This window comes from Scyliorhinus torazame, chromosome 13 (assembly GCF_047496885.1).
Source record: "Scyliorhinus torazame isolate Kashiwa2021f chromosome 13, sScyTor2.1, whole genome shotgun sequence".
Lineage (NCBI taxonomy): Eukaryota > Metazoa > Chordata > Chondrichthyes > Carcharhiniformes > Scyliorhinidae > Scyliorhinus > Scyliorhinus torazame.
Window position 1 is genome coordinate 194,562,485 of NC_092719.1, and position 18,721 is coordinate 194,581,205.

Below are 18,721 nucleotides of genomic sequence, written 5' to 3' on the forward strand. Positions count from 1 at the left end.
ATGTACTGCGGGATAGGGCATCTGGGGGCTCATTGAGCTTCCCAGGTCGATACAAGATATCAGAATTATAGGTGGAGAGTTCGATCCTCCACCTTAGGATCTTGTCATTCTTGATCTTGCCCCGCTGCGTATTGTTAAACATGAAGGCAACCGACCGTTGGTCATTGAGGAGAGTGAATCGCCTGCCGGCCAGGTAATACCTCCAGTGTCGCGCAGCTTCCACAATGGCTTGGGCCTCCTTTTTGACGGAGGAGTGTCGAATTTCGGAGCCCTGGAGGGTATGGGAGAATAAAGCCACAGGTGTGCCCGCCTGGTTGAGGGTAGTGGCCAGAGCAAAGTCAGACGCATCGCTCTCCACCTGGAACGAGATGGACTCGTCTACTGCGTGCATCGTGGCTTTGGCAATATCTGTTTTGATGCGGTTGAAGGCCAGGCGGGCCTCAGCCGTCAGGGGAAAAATGGTGGATTTAATGAGTGGGCGGGCCTTTCCGCATAATTGGGGACCCACTCGGCATAATAGGAAAAGAACCCCAGGCACCTCTTCAGGGCCTTAGGGCAGTGGGGGAGTGGAAGTTCCAGGAGGGGGCGCATGCGGTCGGGATCGGGCACTAGGACTCTGTTTTCCACAACGTAGCCAAGAATGGCTAGGCGGGTTGTGCGGAAAACGCATTTCTCCTTATTGTATGTTAGGTTAAGGAGCTTGGTGGTGTGGAGGAAATGTTGGAGGTTAGCGTCATGGACCTGCTGGTCATGGCCGCAGATGGTGACATTAACCAGATACGGGAACGTGGCCCGCAGCCCATACTGGTCAACCATTCGGTCCATCTCCCGTTGCAAGACCGAGACTCCATTGGTGACGCCGAAGGGGACCCTGAGGAAGTGGTAGAGGCGGCCAACTGCCTCAAAGGCAGTGTATTGGCAGTCCTCCGGGCGGATAGGGAGTTGGTGGTACGCGGACTTCAAGTCAATTGTGGAGAAGACTGGGTACTGCGCAATGTGATTGACCATGTCAGATATGCGGGGGAGAGGGTACGCATCGAGCTGTGTGTACCAGTTGATGGTCTGACTGTAGTCAATGACCATCCGGTGCTTCTCCCCAGTTTTGATGACCACCACTTGGGCTCTCCAGGGGCTAGTACTGGCCTCTATGATCCCTTCCTGCAGGAGTCGCTGGACCTCCGACCTGATAAAGGCCTTGTCCCGAGCACTGCTCCTAGTGGCGACGGGCTTACAGTCCGGGGTGAGGTTAGCAAAGAGCGGGGGTGGGGCGACCTTAAGGGTCGAGAGGCTTCAGACGGTGAGAGGGGCAGGGGTCCATCGAACTCCAAGGTAAGACTTTTGAGGTGGCATTGGATATCCAGACCGGGTAGTCGGGCAGCGCAGAGTAGGGGAGGATGTAGAGCTTTAAATTTTTGTACTTGACGCCCCGCACTGTAAGTGTCGCGACACAGTACCCACGGAATGTGATTCGGAAGCCAGGGAGATTTTCTGGGTCGCGGGTAAAATTGGGAGGGAGCAGCGCCGTACCGTACCGTATCTGGGTAAATGAAACTCTCCGTGCTCCCGGAGTCGAAGAGGCAGGTCCTCTCGTGGCTGTTGATCCGGACGGCCATCATGGATTTAGTGAGGTGATGAGGTCGAGATTGGTTGAGCTTTGGAAGGTGGGTGGGCTGATTGGCGGAAGAGATTGATTGGCGAGCTTCGGAAGGTGGGCGGGCTGATCGAGGGTAGCGGAGGCCAGCGTACTATCTGATGAGCAGGGGTTCCGGGAGGCGGCGGGATGATTCCAAGATGGCGGCCCCCACGGGTCGCACATGGCGGATGACGTCGAAGATGGCGGCCCCCACGGGTCGCACGTGCCGTCGAAGATGGCGGCCAAGACGGCGACCCCCACAGGTCGCACGTGGCGGGTGGCGTCGAAGATGGCGGTGGTCCCCGCAGGCTACATGCAGCGCTGCTGGGTTTAGAAACAGGTCGGGCATGGCAGACTTTAGAGAAGTGGCCCTTCTTTCCGCACCCGTTGCAGATCGCACTCCTCGCTGGGCAGCGTTGTCTGGGGTGCTTACCCTGGCCACAGAAGTAACATTTTGGGCCTCCGGAGTTGGCGGGTCGCTGCGTGGCACAGGTTTGCGGCGCCCCTACGTCGGGTGATGGCGGCGTCCACGAGGGTGCTGCGTGGTCGGAGGTGTAGGCATCCATGTTATGGAAGGCCACTTCCAACGAGTCCGAGAGTTGTACTGTGTCTTGGAGGTCGAGTGTACCCCTTTCTAGTAGGCGCTGGCGGATGTAATTAGATTTTATGCCTGCGACATAGGCGTCCTGGATCAGCAGTTCGGTGTGCTTGACAGCCGATACCGCCTTACAACTGCAGTTCCGGCCGAGTACCCGCAAGGCGCGCAGAAATTCAGCTTGCGATTTTCCGGGGCGCTGTCGCCTCGTGGCAAGGAGATGCCTAGCGTACACCTCATTGACTTCCTTAACATACTGCCCCTTCAACAGCGTTATCGCATCCTCGAACGAGGTAGCGTCTCTAAGAAGGAAAACTTGTGGGCTCACCCGGGAGTTGAGGACTCGCAGCTTGTGGGTCTTAGCGACGGCGGCGGCGGAGGAATCAATGTAAGATTCGAAGCAGCTTAGCCAGTCTTCAAACGTGGCAGTGGCGTCGGCTACTTGGGGGTCCAGCTCCAGGCGATCAGGCTTGAGTGATGGATCCATCTTAAAATTTTAGCTGATTGAATTGATGCACCATCAATGACAACAGACGAGAGTTGGAAGAGTAAACTGTGGCTTTAATCAGCTAAAAGACACCTGCTGGCAGCCGGTCCCAGAATGAGGGCAGGGCTGGAGGTTAGCTACCTTTATACTTGAGCCCGAGGGGCGGAGCCAGCAGGGACGAACCTAGACATGTAACGAACAGTAAGTACCATAAGTAAGAACAGTATGTACAATATAATACAGTGGTTCACCACACACTGCAATGAAGTTACTGTGAAATCCCCTAGTCGCCACACTCCAGCGCCTGTTCGGTACACTGAGGGAGAATTCAGAATGTCCAATTCACCTAACAAGCACGTTTTTTGGGTCTTATTGGAGGAAACCGGAGCACCCGGAGGACACCCATGCCGACATGGGGAGAACGTGCAGACTCCGTACATACAGTGGCCCAGTGGGGAATCGAACCTGGGACCCTGCCGCTGTGAAGCCACAGTGCTATCCACTTGTGCTACCGTGCTGCCCAATGATTGAAAGGTTTTATATATTTTGAAAGGCTTTATTGGCTGTCCAACTGCTTTCCCACTCAGCAATTTACTGTATCTGTTTGCTGACTGACCATCTTAATTGGTTCGAACTTTGGCTTCTTGATTTTTCTTAATTGGTCATTTTACCTGCACAATGGTAGTTTCCGATCTATTCAGTTATGATTTCTTGTTTAATGAATGTCATCTACGATAATTAAGTGTAACATGTACTTTGCATATGTTAGAAACTGTGGACCTGATGTACATTAGATGGAAGTCTTTCATACAGACTAGATTTCCCATGGCAGTTCTTGCGGTGATTTGGATGTTCCTCGGTTATACTACATAACAGAAGATGCGCTATCAGTCATTTACTTACAGGAACTGCTTCTAATTCTGTTTTTTTTAACATTGTATTCTAGAATTTTTGATCAGCATTTGGTGCATTCAATTTTTAAAGATGAATTTACGGGATGTGGGTGTCACTGGCCAGGCAAACATTTATTGCCCATATTTAATTGCCCATATGCTGGTGAGCGGCCTTCTTGAACCATTGCAGTCCATGTAGTGTAGAACATACAGTGCAGAAGGAGGCCATTCGGCCCATCAAGTCTGCACCGACCCACTTAAGCCCTCACTTCCACCCTATCCCCGTAACCCAATAACCCCTCCTAATCTTTTTGGTCACTCAGGGCAATTTATCATGGCCAATCCACCTAACCTGCATGAAACTGGAGCACCCGGAGGAAACCCAAGGGGAGAACGTGCAGACTCCACACAGCCAGTGACCCAGCGGGAATCGAACCTGGGACCCTGGCGCTGTGAAGCCATAGTGCTATCCACTTGTGCTACCATGCTGCCCTAGTGTAGAGATAACCACAGTACTGTCGGGGAGTTCCAGGATTTTGACCCAGCAACACTGACGGTGGTGAGTGGCTTGACTGTCATTGAATGCCAAAATTACTTGTTTTCATCAAAAATTGCTTTACCTATACCTGTGCATTTTACTTTACTTAATACACTTTTGCATGAGAAAGAATTATCCAGAATTTCAAATTTAACAATTCACTTAAAAACATATCCTTTTAGTGCTAAAAATAAACAGAATTGATGGCTAATTAGAATCAAGTAACACCGAATTAAAAGAAACTGCACAATAAAGACCTTCAGTGAAATTCCAAAATGCTGCATACTGCACGTTTTTTTAACATGTCCTGTATATAAATAAAATAATTAAATTAAATGGCCTATTACAAAATAAACATAACAATTTTATTTTAAAATTTCAGCAGCAGTAGAGAAGGCCTGAGTCGAAGTTACTTTACCTACTGAAAGCAGTGAAAAATCAATAAATATTCACATTTACACAAGGAAACTCATAAATACTCAAAAGATAAATTCCTTTATTGCCTTCTAGTAGGCGTTTGTGCATTAGTGTGCAGGAAGTTTTGGTTTGTGCGACTATTAGAATCTAAATGGTACAGAATACATTAAAATAAATTCTAATGAGCATGTGCTGTTCTATGTTCTATAACATTACCTTCTCATGATAGATAGCAATATCGGATAAGGATTGGCTGACTTTCACCTTTTTGTTCTCTTCGTAGGAGTTAGATTCTAAAGCCCCACAATGTGAGCTCCTTCTTGAAGTGGAAACTGGTGAGGAAATCCACACAATTGGAATTAGTGTAATTTTATAAATCAAAGATATAGTGTGTTACTTTGTACGTGCGACGGAAGTGGGGTACGGTAACGCCATCATGTAAAGATACTTGGAATATTGCTAACTACACACTAGACTGGATTGAAACATGTTTGGCATGAGTTCAGTGAATGAATTGACCAAAATATTACAAAGCTGCCAAGGGATGGTGGCGTTGTAGAAATCCTATAATTATATCAATACTAGTGAGAATTAAAAAAAATAAAAATTGTTATTAAAGGTTTTCATAAAATATCAATAACAAAATGAGAAAGAAAAATGAAAAAACAAGCCAATAGGGTTAAGTACAAAACACAATCTAAAAAAGCAACCCCCCAAACCACCCCCCCTGTACATAAATAATAAATTAACATTAACACAACAGGTGTATACACCCCCTCAGACCCTCCAGTGTAAATAACATAAACAAAAATAAAGTAAACGCCCCCCCCCCCCCCCGAGCTGCTGCAGCCATTGACCAATGTCTATCGTTCTGCCAGAAAGTCCAAGAACGGTTGCCACCGCCTAAAGAACCCTTGTACCGACCCTCTCAAGGCGAATTTCACCCTCTCCAATTTAATGAACCCTGCCATATCGCTGATCCAGGATTCCACGCTTGGGGGCCTTGCATCTTTCCACTGAAGGAGAATCCTTCGCCGGGCTGCCTGGGACTCAAAGGCCAGAATTCCGGCCTCTTTCGCCTCCTGCACTCCCGGCTCCTCTGCCACCCCAAATATTGCGAGCCCCCAGCCCGGTTTGACCCTGGATCCTACCATCCTCGACACCGTCCTCGCTACGCCCTTCCAAAATTCCTCCAGCGCTGGGCATGCCCAGAACATGTGGGTGTGATTTGCTGGGCTCCCTGAGCACCTAACACAACTGTCCTCACCCCCAAAGAACCGGCTCATCCTTGTCCCGGTCATGTGTGCCCTGTGCAGTACCTTAAACTGTATGAGGCTGAGCCTCGCGCACGAAGAGGAAGAGCTCACCCTCCCTGGGGCATCTGCCCACGTCCCCTCTTCGATCTCCTCTCCCAACTCCTCCTCCCACTTGCCTTTCAACTCCACCACCGAGGCCTCCTCCTCCTCCTGCATCACCTGGTACGTTTCCGAGATCTTCCCCACTCCCACCCCCCCCGAGAGCACCCTGTCCTGTACTGTGTGTGGCAGTAGCCGCGGGAATTCCACCACCTGCCGTCTGGCAAACGCCCTTACCTGTAAGTACCTGAAGGTGTTCCCCGGGGGGAGCCCATACTTCTCCTCCAGCTCACCCAGCTCGCGAACTTCCCGCCCACAAACAGGTCCCCCAACTTTCGTATCCCTGCCCTGTGCCACCCCGTAAACCCTCCACCTGTTCGGTGGTTCCCCTGTAATGGGGTCCACGCTAAGGCCCCAACTTCCCCCCTATGCCTCCTCCACTGACCCCAAATTTTGAGGGCCGCCACCACCACCGGGCTCGTGGTATACTTCCTTGGAGGGAACGGCAGCCGTGCCGTTGCCAGCGCCCCCAGACTCGTACCCACACAGGACGCCGTCTCCAGCCTCTTCCACGCAGCCCCCTCCCCCTCCAAAACACACTTGCGCACCATCGTCGCATTGGCGGCCCAGTAGTACCCACAGAGGTTGGGCAGCGCCAGACCCCCCCCTATCTCTACTCCGCTCCAGGAACACCCTTCTCACCCTCGGAGTCCCTCGCGCCCACACAAACCCCATTATACTCCTGTTAATCCGCCTGAAAAAAGCCTTTGGGATAAACACGGGGTGGCACTGGAACAGGAACAAAAACCTTGGGAGCACCGTCATTTTGATTGACTGCACCCTACCCCGCCAAGGACAGCGGCAACGCGTCCCACCTCTTGAACTCCTCCTCCATTTGCTCCACCGGCCTTGTAAAGTTAAGCCTATGCAGGGCCCCCAGCTCCTGGCCACCTGGACCCCCAAATATCTGAAGCTCCTCTCCGCCCTTTTTAGTGAGAGCTCGCCAATCCCCCTCTGCTGGTCCCCTAGCTGAACTACGAACAGCTCGCTCTTCCCCATATTGAGCTTGTACCCCGAAAAGTCCCGAATTCCCTGAGGATCCTCATTACCTCTGGCATTCCTCCCACAGGGTCCGCCACATACAGCAGCAGGTCGTCCGCATAAAGCGACACCCTATGCTCCTCCCCACCCCTCACCAACCCCCTCCAGTTCCTCGACACTCTCAGTGCCATAGCCAGGGGTTCAATCGCCAGTGCGAAGGGCAGGGGGGACAGGGGACACCCCTGTCTCGTCCCTCGGTGCAACCGAAAGTACTCGGACCTCCTCCTATTTGTGGCCACACTCGCCATCGGGACCTCATACAACAGCCTAACCCACCTGACAAACCCCTCCCCAAACCCGAACCTCTTCAGCACCTCCCACAGGTACCCACACTCTACCCTATCGAAGCCTTCCTCAGCGTCCATCGCCACCACTATCTCCGCCTCCGCCTCCGCCACCGGCATCATGATAACGTTCAAAAGCCTCCGCACATTCGCGTTCAACTGTCTCCCCTTCACAAACCCCGTCTGGTCTGCATGGATGATCTGCAGCACACAATCCTCAATCCTCGTGGCTAAGACCTTCGCCAGCACCTTGGCATCTACATTTAGCAAGGAAATCGGTCTGGAAGACCCACATTGCAGGGGATCCTTGTCCCGCTTCAGGATCAAGGAGATCAGTGCCCAGGACATCGTCGGGGGTAAAGCCCCCCCCCCCCCCCCCCCCCCCCCCCACGCGCCCCCCCACTCCCCCTCGCTTGCCTCATTAAAGGTCCTAACTAACAGCGGGCCCAACAGGTCCATATATTTTTTATAGAACTCGACCGGGAAACCATCCGGCCCCGGTGCCTTCCCCGCCTGCATGCTTCCTATCCCTTTGATCAGCTCCTCCAGCCCAATCGGGGCCCCCAGTCCCACCACCAGTCCCTCTTCCACTTTTGGAAACCTCAATTGGTCCAGGAAACGGCCCATTCCTCCCTCCTCCCGTGGGGGCTCGGATCGGTACAATTCCTCGTAGAAGTCCCTGAAGACCCCATTGATGCCAACCCCACTCCGCACCACGCTCCCTCTCATCCTTATCTCCCCCGATCTCCCTAGCTGCGTCCTGCTTCCGAAGCTGATGTGCCAGCATCCAGCTTGCCTTTTCCCCATACTCGTAGACCGCCCCCTGGGCCTTCCTCCACTGCACCTCCGCCTTCCTGGTGGTCACCAGGTCGAATTCGGCCTGGAGGCTGCGCCTCTTCCTCAACAATCCTTCCTCAGGCTCTTCCGCATACCTCCTGTCTACCCTCACCATCTCCCCCACCGGCCTCCCCCTCTCCCCCCGCTCCTTGTGGGCCCTAATGGAGATCAGCTCTCCCCTCACCACCGCCTTCAGTGCCTCCCATACCATCCCCACTCGGACCTCCCCGTTGTCGTTGGTCTCCAAGTACCTCTCTATACTTCCTCGGACCCTCTCGCTCACCTCCTCGTCCGCCAACAGCCCCACCTCAGCGTCACAGCGGGCGCTGGTCCCTCTCCTCTCCCATCTCAAAGTCCACCCAATGCGGGGCGTGGTCCGAAATGGCTATTGCCGAATACTCCGTATCCTCTACTCTCGCTATCAGCGCCCTACTCAAAATGAAAAAGTCGATTCGAGAATAAGCCTTATGGACATGTGAGAAGAATGAAAATTCCCTAGCCCCCGGCCTTGCAAATCTCCAAGGGTCCACCCCTCCCATTTGGTCCATAAATCCCCTCAGCATTCTAGCCGCCGCCGGCTTCCTACCCGTCCTAGACCTGGGGCGATCCAGTGCCGGATCCAACACCGTGTTAAAGTCTCCCCCCATTATCAGGCCCCCCACTTCCAAGTCTGGGATCCGACCCAACATACGCCGCATAAAACCCGCATCATCCCAGTTCGGAGCATACACATTGACCAGTACCACCCTCTCTCCCTGCAACTTACCACTTACCATTATGTACCTACCGCCATTATCTGCCACAATGCTCGACGCCTCGAATGACACCTTCTTTCCCACCAAGATCGCCATCCCTCGATTTTTGGCATCTAGCCCCGAGTGAAACACCTGACCTACCCACCCTTTCCTCAGTCTTACCTGGTCTGCCACCTTCAGGTGTGTCTCCTGGAGCATAACCACATCCGCCTTGAGCCCCTTCAGGTGCGCGAACACGCGGGCCCGCTTAACCGGCCCATTCAGTCCCCTTACATTCCAGGTTATCACCTGGATCAGGGGGCTACCCGCCCCCCCTCCCAGCCGACTCGCCATGACCCCTCCTTGGCCAGCCACGCGCCCGCACCCCACACACGGCCCGTTCCCCACAGCGGCATACCCCCGTCTCGACCCCCCCCCCCCCACTCGCTCCAGCTCCTCCTTGACCTTAGCAGCAGCAACTTGATTCCCCCCCACCAGCTAGGACCCATCCTAGCTGGTTTACTCCCCCCATTGCACTTCCGCAAGTCAGCTGACTCCTGCTGACCCCGGCAGCTCCCGCCTCCCCTTCGACCGAGTGAGAAACCTTTACAGCACCTATGTTCTCAACTAAAGTCAGGATTGGGCATGGCTCCAGTAGCCCCCATCACACAGCCAACCAACAATCACTGCCAAGACTGTGATGACGATGAGTGCAAAACATCAGAAGGCTTGCGACTCCGACAGAATTGTACCCTGCAAGGAGTCAGTGTCTCCAAGAGGGCAGAAAATATGGAAAGAAAATACACTCCAGTGTGTACCTGAAAAAGGATACTTTTCTTGAGATTGTTTTAATCTTCTTCGTTCTCTGGCAGATAATGGACGATCCTAGGGAAAAACAAAAAAAATTTAGAATGGAATTCTCAAAATGTTATTTAAATAACTATTTCAATTCTACAGCAAGTCTTTACTTCTTCTGTTCACTTGTCCAGTATTATCAAAAAATATAAGTATTCAAACATTAACTTTAAAAAAATAAATTTAGAGTACCCAATTCATTTTTACAAATTAAGGGGCAATTCAGCATGGCCAATCCACCTAGCCTGCACATCTTTGGGTTGTGGGGCCGAAACCCACGCAAACACGGTGAGAATGTGCAAACTCCACACGGCCAGTGACCCAGAGCCGGGAAGTATTCAAACATTAACAATAATAGCAACTTATATCGCACCTTTAATGTCCCATGGTGCTTCATAGAAACATTATAAAACAAATATGATACCGAGCCATGTATGGAGATAATAAGTCAGATGAACGAAAGCTTGATCAAAGAGGTAGGTTTTAAGAAGTGTCTTAAAAAAAGAAAGTGAGATAGAGAAGTGGAGAGAAGTCGGGAGGGAATTCCAGAGCTTACGGCCTAAGAGCTGACATTATGGCTATCTACTGTGTAGCAATTAAAATCAGGGATGCTCAAGAGACCAGAAATAGATGAGCGTAGATAACCGATAAGGTTATGGGGTTTGAAGAAATTATGGAGTTAGGGAGAATCAAGGCCATGGAGGGATTTGAAAGAAAAACAATGAGAATTTAAATCTTGATATTCTTAACTGCTTCTGTTTGTTTACTGTTTATTAAAACAGAAAAGGATGGAAGTACACAGCAGGTCAGGAAGCATCTGTGGAGAGCGAAACAGAGTAATATTTCAGATTGATGACCTTGTGCTATATTACTTTGTTGGCACAAAGAGAAAAGGTATATAGGTGTCTACACTCTGGATTCTTGTAAAGCACGATGAGAGGTTTATTAAGGGTGTTGCTCAATACAAACAAGATGGTGATTTACGCAAACACGCTGCTGACATCACTACACATCCCAGATACATAACACCACTCCCTCTTTATTTCATTAGTGCAGTGACAACAATTAACATTTATGCAACAGTTTCCCTGATATGTTATTTCTCTAAACGTAGACAATTTAATGAGACAGTCACTGTGGTGATCATCTATTCCTTTTTGGTAGAATTGAACAATCGACTACTTGCGACCTCAGAGGTGTCCTCACTCCTTTCTCTGGATGGTACTTCTTGAGTAGTTATTTCAGAATCTGTCACTGTAGGCATTGAAAAGTCCTCAGAAACAGAATCTGAACTTGTCACTGTCTCTGGTCTCTGTTCCAAAGTATAGCTCTCCAGATCTTCTCTCATGAGAAGTTCCTGCAGACTCACTCCATGCAGCAAGTAGGTGATCAGGATGACATTATCAAACTCTTTTATCGTCTGTCTGTATGGTGTATGATATTGGGTCTTTGTTAAGATCATAGCTGGAACCTATTTCTCATCAGTGGTGCAATTCCTCTCTAACACTATCTCTCTGGTTAAACACTCATTTTTTAGAGATTTTCTCCCTCCTATGTGTGCTTGTTATTGTCGCTTGACAATCTTGGAAGTATCACCTGGAGTTAACAAATCAAACTGTGTTCGTAGTTTTCTCTTCAATAACAGCTTTGTTGGTGAACTTCGTATGGTAGAGGTAGAGTGTAATTAGAAATTTGTTTACTATTCTTGGTAATATTCCCTGCTCTTTTGCTGCTTTAATGATTGCACAAAATCTTCAGCCAATCCATTCATTGCTGGTTGATATTGAGCTGACTTGATATAGTGCATACCAAGTAGCCCTCAAACGCCTTTGAAGTAGACTGCGTAACATTATCACTGACAATCTGTTCTAGTGTTCTGAATCTTAATAATACTTTGTCTAGTTTGTCAATGGTCTGCTCAGCCATTATTGACTTCATTATTGTGACTTCTGGCCACTTCGATTGCGCTTCCACAATCACCAAGAACATGAGACCCTCCAGAATAATTGATGTGTATTCTCTGTCATGGCTGAGTTGGCCATTCCCATGGAAGTACTAATGGTGTGTTCCTTAGTTTTGCACAAAATTGGCATTGTCCAACTCTCTTCAATTTGAGCGTCTAATCCTGGCCACCATAAATAACTGCATGCTAATTCCATCATCCTTACCACATCAGGATGTCCCTCATGCAGTTGGCCAAGGACACTACTACGTAAGCATGGAGGAATAATTACACGGATTCCACACGATAGAACTCTATTCTGTACTGTCAGCTTAAGTCTCCAGGCTTGAGGTCTGGATTTTTCTCATGAACGTCTTGACAGCATTCCTCTTTGGACCAAATGCATCACCTTCCCTATCACTGGATCGGTTCTTGTATATCTTTGAAATTCAGATGAAGTCGCAGGTACACTCTCTATGAGAGAGAAATAAAAAATATTGACAAAATGTTCTTCAGAGTCATGCTTGACTTGTAGTAGCAATCAGGATAAAGCATTTGCATGCTGCTGATTAGCTACTAAAAACAATTGAAATCTTTCTTCTCCATGGTTCAAAATCTTCGTCAAACGCCTCAATGGCACCTGTTTTTCCTGGCATTTTTGGATCCCGGTTCCTAGGCTCTACACCTTCTCCCTTCCGACTGTTGGGAAGTATGGCACAAACAATCCCTTGAACAAGCAACTAGGAAATCGTTCCCATTTTTGCTTGAGTATTTTGACTTTTCGCCCGAGTAGTGACCCGTGCGGAGTCGGCAGACTTCAAAATCCCCGTTCTCCACAGCCCATGTAGCTTCACCACGTGCATGGTCCCTGCAGCCCAGGCCCAACTCACTTCAACTCAAGCAAGTCTTCCTCAACTATCGGTTTCTTACTCACAGTTGCTGCCAAAAACTTTTGTTAAACCTTCACATCAGTGGCCGTGCTTTCCCCTACTTGTGTGTGTGAGTCTGGTCCCGAGAATTTACCATTGCTCCCGATGCCACCCCACAATTAATTGACAAAAATCGTTTTTCAGCGGTTTTTCTGCCTCAATCCTCTTCGCCAGTTTTCTCTCCTGTTTATTTCTTTGTTGCCACACAGAGAAAAGGTATGGAGGTGCCCTCACTCTGGATTCTTGTAAAATACGATGAGAGTTTTTTTTAAGGGCGTATAATCGAGATGCTGATCTGCTCAAAGCCTGTGCAAACACTCTGCTGATGTCACTGCACATCACTTGATGCAGACCAGCAAGAATGTATTCCCAGATACATAAGACCTCTCACCAGAACTGGAGCAAGTTACAGATGTAGCAGATCTTAATTAAGTAGAAAGGCATAGAAAAGGAGGGTGGTGGGGAGGGAGGAGTGTTGGGACAAGAAGGCAAGATCTATGAAAGGATGGAAGGCAGGATAGATGAAATAACAAAAGGGATGATGGCACAACGCAAAGCGAGATGGTATCAGAGCATGTAAAGAAAGTAACATGAGGCTAGAGCAGTGTTTTTCAAACTTTTTTTCCAGGGACCCATGTTTACCAACTGCCCAACCTTCAGGATTCCCACACAGCCCGACCTTCGTGACCCACGCCAGCCGACCTTTGTGACCCAAGCTGGCCAACCTTCGTGACCCACGCTGGCCGACCTTCGTGACCCACTGAAGGGAACCAGCTATTTCCGATAGGTAAAAGGGTAATTGATTTAGCCATTTTAATGTAACTACAAAAGCCCATGTAGGGGCTGTTTAGCACAGGGCTAAATCGCTGGCTTTGAAAGCAGACCAAGGCAGACCAGCAGCATGGTTCGATTCCCGTAACAGCCTCCCCGAACAGGCGCCGGAATGTGGCGACTAGGGGCTTTTCACAGTAACTTCATTTGAAGCCTACTTGTGACAATAAGCGATTTTCATTTCATTTCATTTCAAAATTCACTTTTTAAAATGAACACCATCATAAGACTGCAAACATAATTTCAGATTATAAATTGTACAGCTTGCAATAATGAAAGAAACATTTGCAACATCTGTGAATTTGAAAACAATTCACAAAGTTAACATGGATAAAATGGATCTGCCATTGTCCAAAATGTGCAGTCAGCAAAAAACGAGTAGAAACCAGAGCTGATTAAACTTGTCAATCACATTCCAATACACAACAAACATTCAAAGATGCAACATATTCATGTACATTGATGATTGACAACTAACCATCCAATCAAATACATTTGAGACTCATCCAAGCCAATCAGCACATTACAAGTGCAGGGACAGATGGAGTCAGACTGATAACATTTCCCTTAAAGATAAGAGGTCCGGGCAGCCATTTTCCATCCAGCATTACTCTATACCTTTTACTTAACTACTCGCTATCCTTATTTCGTATTTTCATATTTCCACTCTAACTCTTAAAGTCTGCACAGGCTGTTTTGCTTTGAGCAAGAAATCGTTACTGTATTTTGAAAATTCAATTTGTTTGTAAACTACCAAGTTAATTATATCTCTTAAAAGCCTTCTGCAGGGGCTTTCTTGAGAACATTTGATTTGTAAGCACAAGAAGATTTCAAACTCTCAATTATAATCAATAGACACAATAAAAGATTTCATTTCGCACCTGAGACGTGTAGCTTAAATTTCTACTGAGTTAAAAGTGTATACGAGACTACACTTTAACCGCATGATAGATTTCAACAATTGGTGTAGTACGGCAAAAGGGGAGGAGTGCTGAGTCGGAGGAAATCGGAAGACCGAAGAAAGACCAGAAAGACGGAAGACCCAAAGATATCTATCCAAAGAACGGCTAGACTGGGGTAAGAATTTTTTTTTTCACCCATTAAAAGTCTTAAAGCCGCATCGTCTAGTGCTTCAACCCCTTCAGAAAGGACCTTTTAAGAAAGAGTTATTCAATCGGGTGCAGGCCGTACAACTAAATAAAACGCGACTGAATAGTTGTGGTCGTGTAATCTTCAAATTACACAAACTTGTTTGCGACCAAAAAATTGGGTTTTAAGGCAGGTTTACAGCGGACCAAAGTCCAAAAATAGACCTTGTTCCTTCAAAAGGTAGAGAACAACTTCCCACAACTTCAAGGGGAGGTCGTGCTGTACCAGAAATCTCTGTTGACGATATATTGAGTGACCTTAAATCTTCAATTTATAGACATTTTGGATTGTCTAAGGTATCCACGAAAATTGAATCAAAATATGATATCCCCAAAGGACAGTGGTCCCTTGACGACATCAAAAAAGCTTGGGGAAAAACCACATGATTGACCAAAAAGAAATGTATGAAATGGTCTTTTCCAGTAAGGCACAGCTCCATAAGCAGCAAGAAACAATCACAAACACAAAACACAATTGTGAACTTAAAACTGCCAAAGAAAAACTAGTGGCAGTCATTGCCAATTGCGAGCTGCAAAATCTAAGCTTGAAAAATCTGATCAAACTGAAACACTATTGGCAGACTCAAAATGCAGAACTCAGCTATATTACTATTACAAATTGATGAACTCCAAAAGAGAAATACTGACTCAGAATCCAAACTTCAACAGTTAATATCGGAAAATGATGGTCTTAAAAGTCAAAATTGCCAGTTACTTGAGGAAGAATGTATTTTGGAAAGTGACATGGACACCATGAAATGTCATAACAAATTACTGACAGACAAATTAACGGCTCAAAAGCCTTCAAATCTGTCTTTAAAACCTCAGCTCAACTCTCCAAAGCAAACAGCTCCACCAACGGCGAGAGTTGAAATGATTTTAAGTAAGGCCCACGATGTACCAGCAGTATGTAAATCAGATCCTGCATTATTGCAAGCTGCTACTGACATGAAAACAATGAATACTCTGATAGGAACTCTGCAAGGGGAGTCTGGCCAAATAGACTATCTGTCCGTTCCGGGTTCAAGGACCCTTTTTCCCGAGAACAAACTGTTATCTCACTCTGAGACCGACCAAGACATGCTGCTGGCCCCGATCCAAAAGCCTCTCATGGCAGCTTTAACAGACTCTGAGATTGTTAAACAAGAAAAGCCTGTTCAGTTGAACAACGTGCCTAGTGGAAAACAAAGTGTAATACAACTTAACCCATTAAGCACCAAACAGCTTGGAATTGAAGTGATTAAAACAACATTCTGGGTTCAAAACCATTTAAAAGGTCTCACAGACTATGATGAAATGTTTATAACAGTTTGGAAGAAGTTTTCTGGAATGGAACTCCAGCCAAAAGAGGAAAACTGTTATATGAGTGCATTAGGATCATTTAAAACCCCTTTTGTTGTTGATTTAAGACCAGAACTGTCCACAGCTTTAAACTTGTTCCTACCGAGACCTCAGTCCCAGTCCGAAACAGCAACTGCTAAAAATAGCACATCAATCGTAGCTTCTCCTCCTCCGGTAACAACAAATCTGACCCCTGTACTCACTCCGAAAAAGAATTCCAGAAAAGATATGAAATTCCTTTATTGTGTTGAAGATGGCCATTTTGTAAATTTCAGATTTCATGATTACAAAATGGACTCCTACGATCAAGACCCACCTCCTGGCTACAGGGATATGCCCCAAGTCACGTATCACCAAAAAGGCTAAAGCTACGCATTACAATAGTTTATTGCCAAGAACTGTTAACTTGAGAAAGAAAAACTGTCATTATTTTAAATGTTGCTTTATTAATTATAAGAAATTAACAAATCTTGTTAGCTGTGCTTTTTTTAACAGAGTCGGCGAATCCATCTACAGAAAACCAAGTTCATTCAGCGCAAGATTGATTCAGTCATATATTCAATAAGTTATTGTGTTTGATATTTTAAAATAAATGTTTAAAATTAGCTTGGAAATTAAAACTTCAGGCAATGTGGAAGCTGTTTTGAACTCTGATATATTTTTAAAAAAAGAGAAATTAAAACCGATAGGATTAATCAACCTATGTGTCAGAACACACTGTTCTAAGACAGTTGATAAGGATGATTTTGGCAGAAATCCAGTCCATTTGGGTGATTAAAAAATGTTGATAGAGATGCAAATGGCATCATTCCAACTTATCCACCCACTATATGCCCCTTTTGTTTCTGCAGGGAAATTAACCATTCCAACAGGCTTTTGTGTATAATCCAGAAGATGTCAAAGACTTGGCAATACACATCCAATACAAAGTTAAAAAATCTTGACTAACCCTTTAATTACACTCTTTGGGGTTGGCTTTCCAGATGGTTGGGTGGGACAGGAATTAACATCATTCAGGGACTTTTCCTATTTTGCATATTTGGACTTATCATTTACGTACTAATGTTGCTGATCAGATACTTTGGCTAATGCATGCCTACCCATAGTGCCCCACCAATCCACATGGTTCATATTAATTCATATGCACCACTAGCCAATATCAAAATGGAAAGTTTCTGTTGGACTATTATTTACTGCATTATCGGGGCAGCACGGTAGCATTGCGGATAGCACAATTGCTTCACAGCTCCAGGGTCCCAGGTTCGATTCTGGCTTGGGTCACTGTCTGTGCGGAGTCTGCACATCCTCCCCGTGTGTGTGGGGGTTTCCTCTGGGTGCTCCGGTTTCCTCCCACAGTCCAAAGATGTGCAGGTTAGGTGGTTTGGCCATGATAAATTGCCCTTAGTGTCCAAAATTGCCCTTTGTGTTGGGTGGGGTTACTGGGTTATGGGGATAGGGTGGAGGTGTTGACCTTGGGTAGGGTGCTCTTTCCAAGAGCTGGTGCAGACTCGATGGGCCGAATGGCCTCCTTCTGCACTGTAAAATTCTATGAAATTACTCATTTATTAGTGAATTATTATTAATAATTTTATTATTGAATTACATAATCAATTTTGATGGTCATTTTACCAATTATTACTAAATCATATACTCAACTTCAGTTATTTTACTGTATAATCATTTCATTTGTATACATGAAATTATTATTAATCGCTTATTACTGAATTATGTAATCATGATATCAATTTTTAATCAGTATATCAATGTTTTAAGCAATTTATCAATTTTTACTAAGTCATTTCCCTCATCGCCCTTCTCTATCAGGACTACCCGCTCAAAGAAATAAACGAGCCCTCAGTGCACGAGATGCAATCTTTGCTAAAATTATTCCTTTGTATTGGGAGACAAGACTTGCCAACAAATACAATAAAATAACAACATTCATACAAGATGTAGCTGATTATACTGCCACTGCCCTAGGTAAAATCTCTGATGAAATGCGAGCAATTTGAACCGTGGCACTACAAAATCGAATGCTACTTGACTATGTGTTAGTCGAAAAAGGTGGCACCTGATTGGTGCGGAGTGTTGCACTTCTTTTCCAGATAATTCAAAAGAAGTTAAAGATCTGGCAGCACACATTCAAAAAGAAGTCGGAAAGCTTGACACACCCTCAGCTATCTCTATCTGGGAGAAACTTTGCAGGTGGTTGGGACCCACAGGAATGTCCATAGTACAGGCAATCTTTTTCTTTTGTGTAGCAGGATTCATCATCTACATGGCATTTCTGGTGATCAAATATGTTAATCAACTATTCACTAAACGCAGGGCCCACCAATCAGAATGATTCACACTAATCCCACTGCACCACCATACAATGAAATAGAACTAAAACATTACTGTTGAACCATTACTAACCTATCGATTATTTTACTGTTTGACTATTTGATCAAACCTATCAATTATTTGACTGTATTACGAATGTATTGCTAAAAGATCAGTAGAATCAAATTTAATTAATTAATTAATTGTTATTGTATAATAATAATTCTTTAAAAAGTTTAAGAATTTTTGCTGCAATGCTTGAAAGGCAAAGCTTGCCCGCTCTATTGTTGAAGGTTGTTTTCAAACAAGGAAACCATCAACGTCAATGTGAATGAGTTCCTCTTCGCGCTTTTACCTATCCTATTGCATTTTTCCTTCCTTTTTTTAAAAAATGTGATACGTCTCACCTAATCTTTCGATCTCTCAAAGGGAGGACTGAAGGGAATCAGCTATTTCTGATAGGTAAAAGGGTCACT

The 18,721-nt window shown here is 46.4% G+C and overlaps 1 protein-coding gene across 1 annotated transcript in view; it reads right to left on the reverse strand.

The window, feature by feature from the left end:
- The window catches only part of nek4 (NIMA-related kinase 4), an 85,647-nt gene that overhangs the window by 10,559 nt on the left and 56,367 nt on the right, over positions 1-18,721 (reverse strand). Inside the window, exons 11-12 of the mRNA XM_072472693.1 lie at positions 9,693-9,759; positions 4,780-4,895 (exon numbers count right to left, since the gene is read on the reverse strand). Of these exons, the coding sequence (XP_072328794.1) occupies positions 4,780-4,895; positions 9,693-9,759 (183 nt within the window). The remainder of the gene's footprint in view (positions 1-4,779; positions 4,896-9,692; positions 9,760-18,721) is intronic.